The 19939-nt window shown below is 35.8% G+C and overlaps 1 protein-coding gene, 1 long non-coding RNA gene and 1 pseudogene across 2 annotated transcripts; all 3 read right to left on the reverse strand.

Moving 5' to 3' along the window:
- Window positions 1-10946: 10946 nt before the first annotated feature.
- On the reverse strand, window positions 10947-12009 carry LOC137646804 (uncharacterized). Its single transcript, XR_011045459.1, has 2 exons — window positions 11454-12009; window positions 10947-11143 (listed from the first exon to the last, which is right to left on the reverse strand). It is a non-coding gene; the product is annotated as an uncharacterized lncRNA (long non-coding RNA).
- Window positions 12010-12019: 10 nt separating this feature from the next.
- LOC137646803 (uncharacterized) lies at window positions 12020-14876 on the reverse strand. The gene is given in 2 exon segments (XM_068379891.1): window positions 12020-14174; window positions 14176-14876. Coding segments are annotated over 2 exon segments (2823 nt in total). The 3' UTR covers window positions 12020-12052.
- Window positions 14877-14911: 35 nt separating this feature from the next.
- On the reverse strand, window positions 14912-18941 carry LOC137646537 (uncharacterized; annotated as a pseudogene).
- Window positions 18942-19939: the final 998 nt, after the last annotated feature.

The raw sequence follows: 19939 nt of genomic DNA on the forward strand, positions 1-19939 counted from the left end.
TGGCATTTTCATCATTTCTTATGACAGGACGATAAGGAATGAATACTTGACCTAAGGCTCTATTTTCAACAGGCTCAATAATGCCAAGCTCCTCTTGTCTATCAAAAACTTCCTCATATTTAGAGGATATATTCTGATCTTCTAATTTAGAAAAAATCAGTTCAGCAACTGCCAAAGAAATCTTTAAATTGTTTGGGACTTTTTCAATTAAATCCTTTTTCCATTGTAACTGAACGTGATAATTAAATTCATGAAAAGAAATTGATTTAGCAAATTCAGCAACTTGTCGGTCTTCATAAGGAAGGGAATTTTCATCTTTAATCCCAATCGATTCTAATGTATAGAAATTGTCGAGTCCATACTCGACAAAAGAATCAGGAAAGATATCGTTCTACGGATCGAACTTATATCCTACTGGATTAACTGCTAAATTTACTAATAGCTTCTGTTTTCCAAGTTGCTTAGGAGGAACAAATTCCAGAAGTCTATTCTTATCAGGCTTAGAAGTCTGTTCAATCTCCAAATTAAGGGAAGAATTATAAAAAACTCATTCAGGTACATATTTAATTTCCTTATTAGGAATAAACCTAACAGATTCACCTTTACCATTACCTCCTGGGCTATTTTCCAAGATTTTATTACTATCAATTTTAGAACAAGACTCTACCTCTCTTACTGGTTTACAAGGTTCATAAGAGTCAATTCTCTTATAAAAAAGCTTCCTTTGCGCAGGATGAACAAAATTGACTACTGTACCAAATGGAATAATCCCATTGGCCAACTTAATTACTCTAACCTTAATATTAAATAACTCTACAGTCTAAATCTAACAGACTAAATTCCTGAAGGATATCATTCCTAGGATACCTAATATATTTACAATTTCAGAATTCCTCCCTGGGTAATTATTACATACAGAGTAACCAGCAGATTCCAAATTTTTAACTACAGAAGGCAACATAGGAATTTGTATGGAAAGATTAAAATTTCCCAATGCAAAAAAAAGACAACTAGTGTTTTCCCCACAAGGCATTGTTAAATCAACTACCAAATGAAATCCATCACTAACTCTAGCTGGTAACCCAAAAGAAAAAACTAACCTAGACAAAGGAGCACCACAATAATCTCCTAATTTACTATCATCAATTTGTTTATTAATAACACTAAACTGGGCTCCTGTGTCTAATAGAAAACAGCATTTAAAAGATTTCCTACCCCTACCAACTTTGAGGGTAATAAAGGAAACAAATATTTCAGACCCTGATTGACAACTTAACACTTTTTTACCAAGATCCTTAATAGCATGAGGACACATTGCTCGATGATTTTCAGATTTATTACAAGAAAAGCATTTATAAGGTAACAATGATTTATTTCCTGGACATTCCGAGGCCCCATGCCTATCACTCAAGCATTTATTGCATAAAGTTAGTTCTTTAGCTCTATTGTTCCTAGATTGCAAAGTAACAAACCTAGTACATTTAGAAGAGTTATGACCAGTATTTTTACAAGATTTACATCTACCAGAAGATAAAGGTTTATTGATAAATTGAACTTTATTAGAGTCATTACTAGCAGTAGATCTATTACTATACTTTGATTGTTGGAAATTACGGTCTTTACCTTCATATTTAGCTTCTTTACCTTCATACATAACTTTAGGTTTTGCACCAGAATTTTCATTATGACCTAAACTAAGGCGTGCAATATTACTCTGATAATTATCTAACAACTGGTTAAAATTGGGATAAGATCCTGTAGTTCTAGAGAGTTCTATCAAAAATTTCTAGAAAGTTTCCTATTTACAATTTTGCTAATTAGCAATAGAGCAGCCGAATCAACTTCAATCAGATCTATACCAAGACCCTTCAGTCAATGAATTTATTATTCAAGGATCTAACCAAAGATTCTACTTCCCTAAGGGATTTTACTTCAGAAGTGTTCAAAACTTCACCTATTACTTGATCAATTATGTTGTCTTGATCCAAAAAATTAAGATCTAATTGCTTAAAAGCCAAATCAAAACCCTCACCATTTACTGTAATGTTTTCTACTACACTTAATGCTTCACCAACAACTAACCCTTTAAATAAATAAACTTTTGAGCATCAGTTAGGTTAGGCATACCAGCCAACGCATTGTTAAAAGCCTTCTTAATGTTAAAATAGGCAAATGGATTATCTGCATTGTTTTCAAACCTCTAAATTTGAATAGGAGGGAGAGGCAACTTTACAATTTTGCTTGCATAATACTATCTAGTTCATCTTCAGCAGCAATTTCAGAAATGCTTGCATCAAAATTTTCAACTATTACTAAATTAGCATCAATTTTGTGAATGAATTCTTGCAACAAATGACCATTAGTTTGATCGTCCTTTTAAAAGTCAATTTTCCTAACATCAAGAGTTATTAAACCCTTAACATAGGCCCTCTTTTTAATTAACTTTTTCATTTCAGCCTCATCCATCTTGAACAATGCTTTTAACTAATACTTAATTACACAAGGAAAAATTAAAACTTAACTTAATCAAGTCAATGCAAAGCAAGCTATCATCAGTTACTTCCTAATGAAAAAAATAGCATATTATGTTAATAGCAAAACTAGGCTAATCAACAGTTATATATAAATGATAAGGCTACTAACTTAACCTAAGCTTAAATTAATACAGTATAAAATAAGACCGATACTGCTCCTTTCCTTATAAGGAATACCAGCAGTATACAAAAAATCCTGACATTACAAAAACCAAATGAGCCTAGAGAGGACAAAAAAAGTAAGTACATAATTGACACTAGAACAGCTAAACTATCATTACTTTTAGGCCTTTGCTTCAACTAAAAATCAGCCATTCTCTGAGCCCACTTCAGATTGCCATCATAATTAATATGTACTCCATCCCTGGCATAAAGGCGTGGGTCGGAGAATCCACTAACCCCTTTCATGATGAACAAACTATGCTTACCATTCCATTTATTCAACCACTTGTTGAATTTATTTGACTTTGCTTTAAAGTCCTGCCGCAACGCGTCAAAACTTTCCAAGTGATTAAAATGAAACCTATCCTCTATTTGCGCAAAAATTAATTTAGCATCGGGACAGAATTTCTTTAACAATTCACCAAAGGCCTTACAACAGTGCTCTACCTGCCATACCTCTGCAGTACTTGGGATAGCGTCCAGATCATTACTACCCAAGAACACAAAAATTTGATTAGGCCTAGACCTCCTAGGACAAGGAAAATATCGCTCGACTTCAACTTTGATACTTTTGAGGGTTGCAACCCCCTTGTAAATGTAACTAAACCCGTCACATTCTTTAAGGCGTAGTGCTGACAACCTCCTTACCCAGATATGCCCAATAACTAGAGTCATAGCCAACAACGAAAACAACAGGACAAAAAGCAAACTGAAGTCTTACGGAATGATACGCTTTTTTTAGCTCGAAAATGTTAGAATTATCGAACTAAATTCAATAAAGGAAAGTCTTTATTCTTCAACTTACCTGCACAATAGGGCTTCTATAAACTTGATTTGGTTCAAAATAAAAAGTTCATTATCTAACGGAAGGAACACTTGTTAAATGGATGCGGCCGGCACTGTGATCCTGTAACGACTGACTTCAAGACTTACTCAAAACTTGTGATCAACCCCCGTTTTCTTTCCTTTGTTCAAAACTCTCGAACAACTGTTGAAAAATAAAGACGGGAAATCAAAACTGTTTCCTAATAAGGAATACATTTGACATTTAATTAATTAATTCAATTGGAATACAAAAAGGGGAAAGTTAAAAATTTACATTTCATATTAACAAATGGCAATCATTCAGTTTACTTTCCCTCCATAACCGAACAACAAAACAAAAACAGAAAGTAAGAACGACCTAACTAGTCAATTCGACTATTTCCAATGAATGCAATTACCATTCTCCAATCAACTATTTCTACAGTGGTCAGCTTGTGCAGAAAACCCAGGATACTGCTTTCCCCAAGAGAGGGGAGGATGAAGAAAAGAATAAGAGCTAGTCAGATCTTTTCATTCAAACACACCTAAACCGGGTAACAGTGCCCTCAACTTTCTGCTACTTGTCCACCACAGGGCTGATAAAGAACTGTGAATGTTTTTTGAGGTTTTCACAATCCAGCCTGTAGAACATGTGTCACTAAGAAGTTTCTCTTGAAGGCCAGGGATATAGCTTTGCTCTTGACATCGTAAACTCTGGGGCAACGTGAAGGACGAGGGTCCGGTTTCAGGCCGTGGTCTATGACGGGGCAAATCCAAGCACAGATGGTGTTCTTGGTGACCCTCCTCTGATTCCTCCCTGAGCTGACGACAAGTGCAGGCACATGGGGACGGACTGCTGCCATTCTCTTGAGAAACTACCTCAAACTCATCACTGGGCAGAGTAAAAGATAGTCATTAATATTTGTTATGGAGCGGAGACTCGAAATCCGAAAGGAGTCGAATCGGAAAACCACCACTCTTGGATTCTGAGTCATGGCAACAAACTGAGGGGCGAAGTTGAGCCTTACCTCTCCCCATCACCAAGAATGAGCAATGTCGTATGAGAGACCATAAAGTTAATTGACTCGTTTGGCCGAAGCCAAAGCTGGTAGAAATGTCCCTCTAAGTTATGTTTATTGTATTATCTTGCCTGCTCGTTTATATACTTATAATTTCTAGGTTTTTATTATGCTGAAAGATGCCTAAAGTATCAGACACGATAGATAATATGTCAAAAGCCTAAAATTTTGCCAGAAAATGTGCAGATAAGACTATATTACGCTAGCCACATCTTGTTCATATGTAGAATTTGGTCCATCTAGTGTATGTATTTCTGGGTTGGAAGGAAGGGACTCACAACTCCCTAGTAAATAACCCTGAAGTAGAATCATTATGTCCTTTTGATCCTCAATGTTAATATAAATAACTGCTAAAATCCCATACTTAAACATGCTAAAGTCTATTCAATCAATCTACATACACACAAAAACCGTTGAAGCACGATTTCTCAAAACAGGAAATTTTTGGAGAAAAAGCGCTGCTATTTTTTAATATTGACCTATTTTTGTCATTTGAATATATGAAAAAAAAAACATCTACTTTTTGAAAAACGGAGAGTTTTCTAATAAAAAATTGTCACCTTTCAAAGTGACTTCTACACATTGATGAAATAATACATATTAGAGAAATTAAAATGCCAAAGCAACTTCCAAAATACTGTACAACTTTCAGTGTATCGAATTCTCTTTGAAATGGTCTCGAAAGGAAGTGAAATCGGTCGAAAAACGAAAATGTTTTTAAGTAATCCCAAAATAGCAATGTCCCTCCAATATTACCAAGAAAAATTTAAGTAAGATATATTTGGATATATTTCATGGAGAAATACATATGTTTTCAGAGAAACTACGTAAATATTTCAAAATTTACACTACAGTTATCAAAGACATTCTCAAAAGTACAATATACATTTTAGAAATAAAGATAAAGATGAAGTAAAAGAAAAAATGCCTGCAGGTTTAATGATAAAGAAAATCTCTCTAAATAGCAATATTCTTTGATAAACCTACAAGGTACCTAATACAAATTACACTCAATATCTTCCTGTACTGCAGATTACAGATTCAGAAGTGGGGAACTTCTAATTTGAAAGAAAGGAATTTCTTTCCCAAGAGGTTTGGCGACTAGGAAAGAGAATTTGAAAAAATTACACTGTGCCAAATTGAGGGGAATAGGAAAACTAATATTCAAGGGAAATTAGCTCCGAGTGAAGCAGGAACTTTAAATAGCAGGGAATTATACATACATGCAATCTTTGAGTGCACGTCATACGCAATCCCTTCTACAGAGCTCTTATTAGGAAAAGAAGAATGATATTTTATGCCTAACAAGTGATAGGAAGCCAAATGCAATTTCTTATTAAACTTGGAAGAACGAAGAAATAGAAGTGAAATAAAAAAATCTTTGATCATATTAATGGTTAGCAAAACATCCCAAACGCATAAAATGGTAAAAAAAAAAATGGAAGGAAAACTGGTGAGCATTGTGTAAATTTATTGTAATAATATTTAAAAACCAAAAAAATAAAAAAAGAGATATAAAATTACGTTTGATGTTAAATTTATTATCTGGATTAACTATCATACTTAATGGGGTGGACAAAAGTAATCCCTCTATGTTTTAAAAAATTCCGTTTATTCCCATTTTGCAACGTTTAGTTACATTACCTGGAATTATGAATATCTTGGGATTGTGAGATATTATTATTATTATTATTATTATTATTATTATTATTATTATTATTATTATTATTATTATTATTATTATTATTATTATTATTATTATTATTATTGTTGTAGTTTGTTGTGTTCTCTGATATTATTTTACAGAATCTTCGAGATTTTTCTGTAATGTTTTTCATTACTTTGGGTGAATAGTAAAGAAAATTACTTTTTCAGGCTAATATCATCGTAGTTTCTGCCTTTAATCATTTATCAACAATTCGGTATTGAGTATAAGGATTACATTTCAATCAGAGAAAAACTTGCCTTTTAGTCTAAAAGCAAATATTATAGTGAATAAAACCTGATATGATAGATTTTGTTCTGAATAGGGAAAAAATATTCTATATTTGTGAAAACAAAATAAAACGCATTTAATGGAATTATGATTTAATGTAAGATATTAGGCGCTATATTTACTTACATAGGATGATAAGAAAAATAGATGTGATTCACTTAAGAAGTAATGTGCTAAGATTTGGGTTGACGGAGACCTAATAGGCACATTTTTCATGAGTCCTTTCAGAGATCCTATTGTGGAGTGTGCCACTATGGGTCGTCTAAGCTTTCGTCATTATTTCTCTTTCACTAAAACTGGGGGAAACTTTATACAAGCAGTCGACTGACATTAGGCATTAATCAAATAGGAATACGTGGTAAATTCTTCTTTATATCCAACGTTGGCAATGTCAAAATGTTAAATGTTCGATGTTATTTTCTTGCTTCCGTTAATCTTAGAGAAACCCAATTTTTGAAAATTATTGTTATTTATGTACAGTACACGGACTACTAAATATTCCAAAACAATTGCAAGATGAAAGAATAATCAGCATTAAATAATGTCATGTATCTAATTGGTGTAAAATAATGTTATTCTGTACCGTCATAGGTATGTAATTTTTTTTTTTTTTTATTATTAAACCCTTTTCTCTCTTTTAGAGAACAGATCGATAAAAAGGGTCTTTGATACTGGATTCTAGTTATATGATTAAGAGGAGCCAATTAGAACATTTTAATACTAAATATTACCTTTTAGGAAGAGGACCTAGAAAGTTTTTGAGCCTATACAGCCAACTTACATTTAAGAAAAGTGAGCATTTGCAACATAGCTACCAAGAACTACATATTTTTCATTCTTATAATTGTACCACACTTTTTTCTCTTATTCTGAAGAACACCACATATTTTATCATATAATTCCTGAGAATTTTAACCTGTATTTAATCTATTTTTCAAACAAGATACTAAATGTGTTTGTTTACTTAAAAACAGAATAATTGAACAAGTATTTCCATCTAACAAACCTGCCGTTCCAAGAAGACAGAGGCCTTCATAGTATAGAAACTGAAGTAAAATCCTGAAATATATTGCCCAACTATTTTTACGTAATGGTATTTAAAAATGCTGAGATCTGATACATATTTCTACGGCATACTTGCCGAGTGTAGTGTAGGATAGTTTAGACTTTATACTACATGTCACGAACATCAGGCGAGAATCGATATACTTTAACTCGATCTTCTTAGTTTTAAGATAGGCATTAGATAAAATGTAAAAATAACTTAATACATCCAAGTATTTTAGTAAAGTCTATGGTTAACTTTAAGTTTGATAACTTCCCTAACCTTCCTCTAGGCGATGTTTAAATATATCACACAAGTGCTAGTAACCCTTATAAAGAAAGAGTCACCACGACTATTGATACGTCTATGGCAATTTTTATATTTTTAACTAGAGATATTGTATTTTTAGATACATCTACTTTTAGTAGTATTATTCTTTTACAGTATAACAGTAGGCTCCCCCTTTTCATTTTATTTTTTTGGTAAGATGACTTCCAAAAGTGTTGATGCATGGAAAGAGAAATTGCATAAATATTTTTTGGTTTCAATTATCCATTCCTGAAGTCTGAAACAGGCCAAATAAGAGAGTAGGAAATATCTCAGGATTAAATCCCGACTCTTGACAGAACCTTCACAAGATCAAAAGGAAAATGCAGGATCCCTGATGTAATTATATCTAAGTGCTTGCTAAATTTATATAATTTTATTCATTGCTAGAACTATTTTATCTCTTTTCAGAAAATAGCATTTGCTTAGTGGTTAGTTAATGTAAAACTATTTACAGTTATGAAATTAGGAAATGAAGGAGGCAAACACCATGTTGAAAGCTCAGGAGTTACACAAGATTTATTTCTAGTTTTAAGATTAAGAAAAATTACTTATAACAAAAGATACTATATCTGTTCTGAACATTTTTCTGATCTTTGTATTTTACCCGTGATCTGGTTATTTAGAAGACAATGAGACTATCTATAGTCCTTACAATTTTCGTACTGAAACCATATCCTACAATTTTCAGAAACGTAATCATCTCCCTCTCTCTTACGAAAGCAATACTAAGTCTCTCGTGTACTGCACGTTTTTCATTCATGCTTTACACTAACATTTATGTCCTTTTTTATCTCTCGCTCTTCCCGCACTGATACCAGAACCTGTTTAAGCGTGCCTTTGCCGGTATTTGTGTGGTTGAATTCTTGTAACAATTTTGCTCGGAATTGTTTGTATATAAACTCGTTATCTGTTGAATAAAGGTTACTTGCATTCAACTTGCCTCTCTGTTAACAACCATCTCACACATTGGTAACCCTCGAAGTAAACAGCTCCTCACCGCCTTTTTTTGCCCACTTCTATGCCCTAGCCTTCTTATGATGCCACCCACCTATCATGAATCTGCAACCAACGCTATATCTTTGAAACTGCTGTCCTTTGTCATCAGAGAAGTGTTCACTTGGTTTAAGCATGCCGAATTTCCATTTTGCAACAAGAGCATGACTCGGTCAAACAGCCAAGCAGACTGCCCTCGCAGCAATCCCCGAGGACACTTTCCAAGAAATATTCAACTGGTTCTGCGACCAATACTTACGATCGCCAGCTGCCTGTATAGCCAAACTCTTTTAGCTCTCTCAACGGACATTGGGGTACCAAAAAGCTTCGCTCGCCCTAAGGGAAACGACCAGTATCAATCTGTTGCAACCTGCGTTGGACGGCTCTTCTCGGGAAATGAACCTACTTCATGCCTTTGGGTAAGACACCTACACTACCCTGTCTGCGCCACCATCCCCGATGTCGATATTTTTCCCATGAAGGACCTGATGACCATGACCATATTTGATGCCCTTATGAACAGCTACATCACCACCCTCAAAGACTTCCATCAACGCCTCCACTCCTGATGAAGAAGACAACTATTCATCACTGACTGAAGTTGACGTGAATGCGATATGACACAATTGCTCTCCCCTTGACATGCAGGTGCAGCGACAAAGCCACCTGCTACCTATATATGCTACCCCTCATTAAAGATCTGACCAACAACCTCTCCAACCACTTACTGACACCCCTCAACGAAAGTTTTTCTACTACCACTGCAGATTCAGGGCTGCTGCAAAGAAATATGCAGATGGTTGTCAATGCCAAAAACTTTTAAGTAAGCCATCGCTTGTGGCAGTGGACTCGCCTTGTACTAATCTTTTTCTTATACATGATGCAGGTACAAGTGTTCGGTTTTTGGTAGATACTGGTGCTTGCCGTTTCTTTCTACCATAATCACTCTCCGGGACACGACGTGGTCATTCTGAGCCTGTTAACGTCCACCTAGTAGCTGCTAACAGATATACAATCCCTACCCATGTGTACAAGACACTCACACTATCATCTTGGAGCAACAAATACCATAGGAAATTCCTTGTTGCTGATGTAGTCGATTTCCTCGCATAATTTCTCCTCTTTATTGATGTGGGGCATCGACGATTAGTCAATGGATTGTCGTTCACGATGACACCTCTTTAATCCGGCCCTGTGACCTTGAACTACAAATCAGCTCACTCACATATGCCTATGGCCACCTCCTCATATTGTAACCACAAGTCTCCCAACCTGAACTTCCCCAAATACTCACTGTTACGGACAAGGTCAGTATTTATTGCTTTATCAAGACGATGGGGCCTCAAGTGTTCAGCAGATTAAGGTGTCTGGCACCATATGGCTTTGCAGCAGCTAAACAAATGTTTGCCAAAATGGAAATAATGGGCCTTTGAAAAAAAGGCCTCAAGACCATGGTCGTCGCCCTTACACATCGTCCTAAAGAAGAATGGCTCCCTACGCTTTTGTGATAATTACAAGCGCTTGAATATGCAGACAGAACCAGATCACTACCCACTCCCAATCATCAGTGACGTTACCTCCTACTTGCACAAAGCGAAGGTTTCCTCCATGCTTAATCTCTTGAAGGAGTATTATCAGGTGCCCAGAAGACATCTCTAGGACCCCCATCACCATTTGCTTCCGTACATACACCTTAAATTACTCTTGTTTTGGACTTCATAATGCTAAGGCTACTTATCAATGCCTCATGGCTGGCATCTTGATGTGTATTCCTTTAGCATATGTTAGATGGATGACATACTTGTGTTCCCTGTCTCCAAAGAGGAAAACCTCTGTCAACTACGCATCGTTCTCGGCTGCTGACAACAGATAAGCTTTGTTGTTTGGTACAACAAGTGTACCTTTGGTATGGAGAAAGGATTATTCTTAGGGCACCACATTTTCGAAAAGCAATAATTTGAGAGGGCAATGTAACATTAATTAAGGAGAAGCAAAATTATAAGTCATAAAAAAATTAATTTAATTTACAATTAAACGGTAAATTTATGACAATTTACAATCCGAAGAATGACTGGCGAATATGGTGATCCTGATCAGTTCAAATCTCGGACAAACTTAGCGTGGACTTTCTCTCTCTCCGCCAGAGAACCTGCATTTGGTCCGCACTATTACCCCTCAATTTTCGAAACATCCGAAGGATCTGTAACCCATAGCATGAAACATTATAAATTGGAAACGTCAGGGGCTACAAACATAACAATGTGCATATATGCAAAATCTTACAAAACAAACTAACTTTTAATATTAACCTATGGAAATTACAAAACCTAGATCAATAAACGATTTGAATATCCTAATATAAATGTCAAAATCAAATTTAAAACTTAAAAGGAGACCCTTCAGACTTTATTATATATATATGAGTTTGGTTGCAAGACAAAAGGTTATAAAACCGTAACTATAGTTGAAAGTTCACTAAGCAAATGCATCGTACTTAATGCAAACCTTACCTCAACATATAGCCAGTCTCTTAGGTCCATAGAAAAGCAGTGACGAAGGTAGAGGTGTTGATGGTAGTCTTCTATTTGAGCTCTTGAGTAGTATAAGGTGGTCAGACGATGACGTGATCCATGAGCGGCTAAGTCCAGAGCCACCGATCTTACACTAATGAATGACAGCCATTGTCCTTGGCTGCCAAAAAATTAATTCAAATTCAGGAGAAGACTGCCTTGCTGCGCTTCTTACGCTGGCCTCTTCATACTGCCTTCTTCAGATCATTCACCACCGACAATGGTTTTCCCAGTCTTGTGTCCAGCAGCGAACAACCTGGTGAAACTTAAAATACATCGCTCAAGAATGGCTTGTTTCTTGCTTTAAAATTATCCCAAGAGGTAGTTTAAGGTATGCTAAGTAGATGCATTTGCTTTTCAAAATAAAAGAACCAAACCATTCCCGAGCAAACAATTTAAACAAGAAATTTACCACAACCAAACAATTCATATAATATACAAAAATTAGAATGCACACGAATGTGCATTTTTCTACACTCCCGCGAGGGGATTCAATTTTTTTTAGGAAAAAAATTGAATTACAATATAGCGATCAAAGATCACGCTAAACTGTCATCCAATAGTTTCTTTACCTTATCTTTCCCAATCATGGCAGCTCGCCTCTTGGGTCTCTCCTTAACCTCATCTTCCTTGCTCAGTTTATCCTCACATGGCGATTGTGCTTTATCGTTAAGTTTAGCCTCATATTCCCGTTTATAGAGCAATGGAATCAAGGATGAAACGTGCCTTTTAGTCTCTTCCCTACTTTTTCCTTTGAGTACTGTTGCACCCGTTACTTCACCTAAAGAGTTCAGTTTTATCTCTTTGACAATACCCATTGGAAAATTAGTAGGTTTAAGAAGGGGTTCTTTAATGAGAACAATGTCTCCAACTTCTAATAGTTTATGATTAACAGGTTGGTATCTACTGCGTTTGTCAGTGGCTTGATTCACCAGCTGCACAACAAATTCTTTATTATATATCTCTATTATACTTTCCCTAGCCTTTCGTAACTTCCTGTGGCTGTCCTTCACATGAGAAATGGGAGATATATCAGGAACCCAAGTATCATCTGCCCTAGGTAAAGGATGTAAATGAGGAATAATATTTAAGGAATTCAATTCATGACCTTTAACTAAAATCTCTGGAGTTAAAGGAGATGGTACAGGTTCAGTCCCATCATAGTTTCGCAAATATTCTTTAAAGGCAATTGGTCGACGGTTTACTATATGTACAATATTTTGTACAGCAAAGTCAAAATCTAAATATTCGAGGACCATATTCCGAATAGAGCCTTCAATAAGCCTTTTGACCATCTTAACACAAGATTCCACTAAAGATCCAAGTTCACTGTGGCCTTTATAGTACTGCTGAAAGCTCAAAGGTTTTATGTTGTTCTTCCTGAAATAGGATTGTGTATCCTTATCACTTAAAAAATTCTCAACGGTTCTAGCACCTGAAGTTAGCTGTGAACCTTGGTCACTTAAACAGAGTTCAGGCACCCCAAACTCGAAACAATGGAGCTGAAGTGCTCGCAAAAAGGATATCACCGAAAGGTCTACACAAACCTTAAGATTTATGGCTCTGGACCATAAACAGGTGATACATAATATCCATACCTTTGATTTCTTACCCATCCAATATACCCAGTAAGGTCCAAAATAGTCAATGAAAATATACCTGTAAGGTATGGTTGGAGGAGAAACCCTAAATTCTCTATAAGTTGACTGATTTAACTTTATAGTTCTACCGTTAAATCTACGGCAGTGAACACAAGTTTTCAAGACTTTCTTTACAGTAGAAAAACTGCAAGGAATCCAAAACAGTTTCCTAGCCTCAGATAATGTGGCATATATTCCAGAATGAGCTAACTTAACATGAAAATTTCTAATAATTTCTTCAGTCAATTTACTGTTTTTGGCCAAAAGAATGGGGAATACATAACTACCGTCTCTCCACTTATGAAATTTACTTTTAACTCTTAGTAAACCAGATTTCTTTTCAATGAATAAATTTAGTTGACTTACTATGTTAGGCATATCCCTAATTTTAGGGTTCCTTTCTCTGAAATATTTAAAAACATCCGGAAAATTTTGGCGTTGATCTTGCAAAATCATCAGTTGCCATGCATTCAAAGAAATTTCATCATTACTGAAAACCTCAAAATGGTCATACTTGCCGGATTTGTTCTTTAACTTCCGTTTGACATTGTTTATGAATGTCAGTACATGTTTGTAGACCGAAATCAAATGAAGCCAATCGGAATTTCCAACTGTAGAATTCAAAATGCCTCCCATCTCTGGCTCAGTCACACTCCCTATCTCACAGTGGCCTTCTGAAACTTCAAGTACATTGGTTAAAGGATTTGGGATCGTTACATCCAAACTGTCATCTTCCAAGATATCATGAATAGTATCAGGTCCTGTGAAGAAATTTGATTTTATCAACCTCTTATATGACAATGACCTGGTAGTACAATCTGCAGGATTTATCATACCTGCACAAAATTTGAAAGTCACAGGGACCGTTTCACATAGATTCTCTATTCTTTGCAACCTATTCATAACAAAAATACTTAGTTTTTTTAATTTATCAAACCTATTTGTTCGAGAATTTAACCAATTCAGTGCAACTGCACTATCTGAGAAAACTACCAATTTTGTAATGTTTATGGGGGAGACACTCTGAACCACTAAGTTCCTTATAAATGTCAACAATAGTTTCCGTACCAAGCAAGAGAGATTGAAATTCAAGAGAAGGGATAGACTTTAGCTCTAACTGGCGTCCAATTATTCTATTTTTTGACAGAAGGAAACTTACCTCCTTTGTTCGCAAGTTCTTGATAAAGAGCACAACTCCATATATAAGCTTGCTAGAATCACAAAAAGCAATAATTTGGAAAGGATCATTCCTGCGACCAACAAATCTCTTCACTGCAATTTCAGGAACACCATTTACTTGCTTGCAAATATTAGACCATTCTCGTAGCTCCTCACCAGAGAGTCTATCGTCCCATCCAACTTCTTTCCTGCATTGTAGCGAGTGCATAAATAATCTAGCCCTGTTTAATAAAGGACCATAAAATGAGAACACATCAAAATTGGCTGTAATAGAACTTAAAATTTGTCTTTTGGTCGTTGCATCCTTATCAAGTACCAACTTGCTTGCCGAAAGAGTATCAATGTTTCTGTCCCAAAGCAAACTAAGCAATTTTACTTTTGTAGGAGTCTTTTCCTTATCTTTATCTACCTGTTGCTGCAGAGAGTCATCATTGGTTATGAATTGCTGTAATTCAAATTTATAGGGAGAAAATATACTGTCAAGTTTCTCATAAGCCCATTTCAACCTGTCTATATCATTGGTCGTGTAAGCCAACTTATCCATGTAAGCTAAGTTATATAACTCTGTCTTCAATTCCTTTACATCAATATTGTCACCTTGGACATCCAACATCAAAATTTTATAAAGTGCTAACATTAATAAAGTTGGACTACATGGCAGACCAAATGGAAGTCTGCCATGTTTATAAACAATTAAGGAATAGTCCTTTTTACATACGTTTCTATACCAATAAAAGAGTAACCTACTTTGATCTGAAGGCACCAACTTAATCATCAGAAATGCCTTTTTTATATCAAAACATAAAATTTTTTCATTAAATCTTAGCTGTAAAATAGAAGTAGAAATTTTCTTATTCAAACAAGGACCAGCAAAAATTGTTTGATTATGAGATAGAGTTAAAGGTTTATCTTTGTCAGATTCACACAAATTTGACAAAAATACATTACGGCATTTTGTAGACTCTCGGTCCATCTTGAACACTGGCATGTGCGGCAGGAAGCTATGTTGAGGGTTTTCCTCCAAGAATTGCTCCAAGTTGGATACTCTCTCTATAATGCCTAGTTGTTCCTGTTCTTTAAAAACCTCGTCCATCATTTGTAAAGCATTATCCTTTTTGCTAAATTTCTTAAAATTTGATTTTAATATTGCTTTTGACAGATTTTGATTCTTACCAAGCAAATGAGCTACTTTCCCATTCCATAACAGAGGCATAACTAACCTTCCATCACTATCTCTACAAGTATTTTCTAAAGCAAATTCTACTACTTTCCTGTTCTCCTCATTAAAGTCTTCGTCATATAAGTTAGAATCACTGTGCGAAAAACTTTCTGCCTTCGAGGAAAGAATTTCTTCTGCTGCTCTCTCTAGTTCAGCTTCAACAATCTGACCCTTATTTAAAACAGAAATATTAGCACAAGCAGGGAACTTGAATTCCTCTACCGAATCTAAGAACAATCCATCCATATTCAAATTACTATCAACTTCAAGGGGACCCTCACCCTTTGCACAAACTTCAGAAGAATGCTTTATCCGGTCTGGTAATAGAGCTAGATTTTGCTTATACCTTTCAATGTCACCTACAAGCATCACTCCTAAGGGTGATTCTAAGTAAACAGAGGGAATCACTTCAGAACTACCTCCAAACAGCACATCCTTCTGTGGTACTAAATGAGAGTTATCATTTCCCAAGAGTAATTTTATATCTTCAACTTTGTCCCCAGACATATGCAAAGTTTTGTCGGCTAATACATAGCCCTTATCCTTAAATACTTGAGCTACTTCAGAGATACCTGGCAAAACTAATTTCAAATTAATAGACTTCATGGCAATAGCAGTAAAATAATCATCATTCAACTTTACCTTGTATACTACAGTGGCTAACGGCTTTGAAGAATTAATACCATTCACCACCAAAGAATAATTCGGGTCAACAACTTCAAACTGCATACTCTTAGCCCAGTCTTCCTCAACGAAAGTTACTTGATTTCCTGAATCCTTTATACCTCGATCCCCATTGTCATTCAGTGAAAAGGAAGGCATAGCAGTCACCAGGTTACAAGAGATTCTTAAAACTCCTAAATCAGACCAAGTTAAATTAGAAACAACAGAATTAGAGTTCGATTTCTCTTTACAATTCCCCTTTGCCGTTTGATTAGTCACTTCTTGGTTATCTGAATCATTCTTAAGGTTATTAGCAGTACTTTTTGGGTCTTGACGAAATTTACAAAGATAGCTGAAATGCCACTTGTTACAATGTTTACATTTTCGGTTAAATTTAAACCTGCAATCTGAAGTTTTATGAGAATCGTAAGTACAGTTTGTACAAAAATTCAATAGTTTTAGTTTTTCAATTTTACTCTGTGGAGCTACATAAACTGAACACTTAAAAATTGGGTGATCAATGTCTCCTTTATTGTCTGCTAAACATAGAGAACATTCTTTAACTTTAGACTTCTCAACATTAACAACAGCAGACGCTAAACAATTTGAGTTGGGCACAACCTTTTTCTCAAGATTACCTTGTTTCACATTAAATTTCTTGGATATGTTTTTATATCTTTCCAAAGCAGTAAAGATATGTTCATCTATTTGCTGCAACGAGGGCTTATTCGAGCCAGTAATATGCATTAACTGATTCTTGAAACAGTCATTAAACCCATTCCATATGAAATACTGTAAAACTATGTTTTGATCTATGCTCAAAGCCTCAAATTGATTACAAATTATTCTCATATTACTGATAAAGTCATACGGATCACTCTGATACGTTAGCTTCAACTCCGATAACTGCTTAATAACCCTATATTGTTGAGACAAAGTATCTGCAAACGCTTTCTGTAATAATTTCTTAGCTTCTTCATACGAACGGTTGCTACAATCTAATGAGTTTACCAGTTTAAGCGAGTCACCTGAAAGCTGTCTCGTAAGAAGAGTAAATTTAACGTGAGTACTAAGATCATACTTATCAATAGTTGCTTCGAACTCTCGCAAAAACTTCGAAATATCCTCACCTTCTCGATTACCAAATGTCGGTAAAGGTAGTTCAGGTCATTTAAGCTGTGAAATTTCAGAACGCGAACGATCGGAAAGGGTTCCGGGCGAAAGTGACACCGCGGTCTTAAGGAGAGAGAGACACTTACTCAAACGATCGTCATAAACGAACCAAGTATCCATTTCCTCACTCACCAATTCATCGCCGTTGTCGTCTTTATCTGCGCTATCCCAAATTTCCTTCAAAACCTCGTTATTCACTTTGTCAAGTTTTTCTTTAAGGTCAACCAACATGTTCATATGCTCGTTAGCATCGCTTACAGACATCGAAGAAACAAACCTTTCTATGAAATTACACTTCTTGGTAACTTGTTGCCTAAGGGCTGAACGAAAACTGCGCGAAATGCTCTTCGGCGGCATTTTTCTAAGAATTTAACGAACAATTTTAAAACTTAAAGCAATACAGTGAAATATTAAAGTGATACGGGACTCTGGAACGTAACCAGGTCACGGAAATTCATCAAGAAAAAAAATACTCAAGGCAATAATGAACCTCGCAACCAATCCCATCTTCGTCGCCATTTTCGAAAAGCAATAATTTGAGAGGGCAATGTAACATAAATTAAGGAGAAGCAAAATTATAAGTCATAAAAAAATTAATTTAATTTACAATTAAACGGTAAATTTATGACAATTTACAATCCGAAGAATGACTGGCGAATATGGTGATCCTGATCAGTTCAAATCTCGGACAAACTTAGCGTGGACTTTCTCTCTCTCCGCCAGAGAACCTGCATTTGGTCCGCACTATTACCCCTCAATTTTCGAAACATCCGAAGGATCTGTAACCCATAGCATGAAACATTATAAATTGGAAACGTCAGGGGCTACAAACATAACAATGTGCATATATGCAAAATCTTACAAAACAAACTAACTTTTAATATTAACCTATGGAAAATACAAAACCTAGATCAATAAACGATTTGAATATCCTAATATAAATGTCAAAATCAAATTTAAAACTTAAAAGGAGACCCTTCAGACTTTATATATATATATATATATATATATATATATATATATATATATATATATATATATATATATATATATATATATATATATATATATATATATATATATATATATATATATATATATATATATATATGAGTTTGGTTGCAAGACAAAAGGTTATAAAACCGTAACTATAGTTGAAAGTTCACTAAGCAAATGCATCGTACTTAATGCAAACCTTACCTCAACATATAGCCAGTCTCTTAGGTCCATAGAAAAGCAGTGACGAAGGTAGAGGTGTTGATGGTAGTCTTCTATTTGAGCTCTTGAGTAGTATAAGGTGGTCAGACGATGACGTGATCCATGAGCGGCTAAGTCCAGAGCCACCGATCTTACACTAATGAATGACAGCCTTTGTCCTTGGCTGCCAAAAAATTAATTCAAATTCAGGAGAAGACTGCCTTGCTGCGCTTCTTACGCTGGCCTCTTCATACTGCCTTCTTCAGATCATTCACCACCGACAATGGTTTTCCCAGTCTTGTGTCCAGCAGCGAACAACCTGGTGAAACTTAAAATACATCGCTCAAGAATGGCTTGTTTCTTGCTTTAAAATTATCCCAAGAGGTAGTTTAAGGTATGCTAAGTAGATGCATTTGCTTTTCAAAATAAAAGAACCAAACCATTCCCGAGCAAACAATTTAAACAAGAAATTTACCACAACCAAACAATTCATATAATATACAAAAATTAGAATGCACACGAATGTGCATTTTTCTACACCACATCCCTCCTGTAGGTGTCCACCCCCTCCCTAAGAAGGTAACAGCTGTTCAGAACTTCCCCACGCCATAGGCCGTCAAAGCACTGTAAGAACTCTTATGCATGATAAACTATTATCACCAGTTCCTGCCAGTCATCGTTGGCACTCCCCCCCCCCCTTTATGGTAAACCAAGAAACCTGGAGTGGGGTTCCCTTCAATAAATGGCCTTCTGTTATGTAAACGATACCTCATAAACTAGTGCTGCTCTCCCCTTTCTCGTGCCAGTTACCCCTCACCTTTTCTACACGGATTCTAACGACGTTGCTATAGGTGCAATACTTGAGCAGGTAGACAACGGCTCGCACCGCCCATTGTCCTTCTTCAGTGTATTTGTCTATCTGTTGCTTTTGCCACTTCTTAGAAGGTAAACCCTTCATCATTTGCACAGACCACATGCCTCTAGTGCATGCATTCACTCAACAGTCTGATGCCTGGTCCGCCTGTCAACGCCGACATCTCTTTGCCATGGCTGAATACAACTGCACCTTTCAACACATCCTTGGTGAAATAAATCCCATTGCGGTTGCCTTGCTAGGAAACACATTAGCTGCAATTGAACTGGGACTAGAGTACAATGACTTGGCAGAAGCACAAAAAAAAAATCCAGAGTGCCAAGAATGTAAGGCATACTTCACCTCCCTCCGTTGGGAAAATATAAATACTTCAACACCACCCTCCTCTATGACGTCAGTAATGGTAGACCACGACCATGGATGGCTGCTTTCATGCGCCTTCACGCGTTTGATATCATCCGTGGCCTCTCATATCCTTCGT

This window comes from Palaemon carinicauda, chromosome 9 (assembly GCF_036898095.1).
Source record: "Palaemon carinicauda isolate YSFRI2023 chromosome 9, ASM3689809v2, whole genome shotgun sequence".
NCBI lineage: Eukaryota > Metazoa > Arthropoda > Malacostraca > Decapoda > Palaemonidae > Palaemon > Palaemon carinicauda.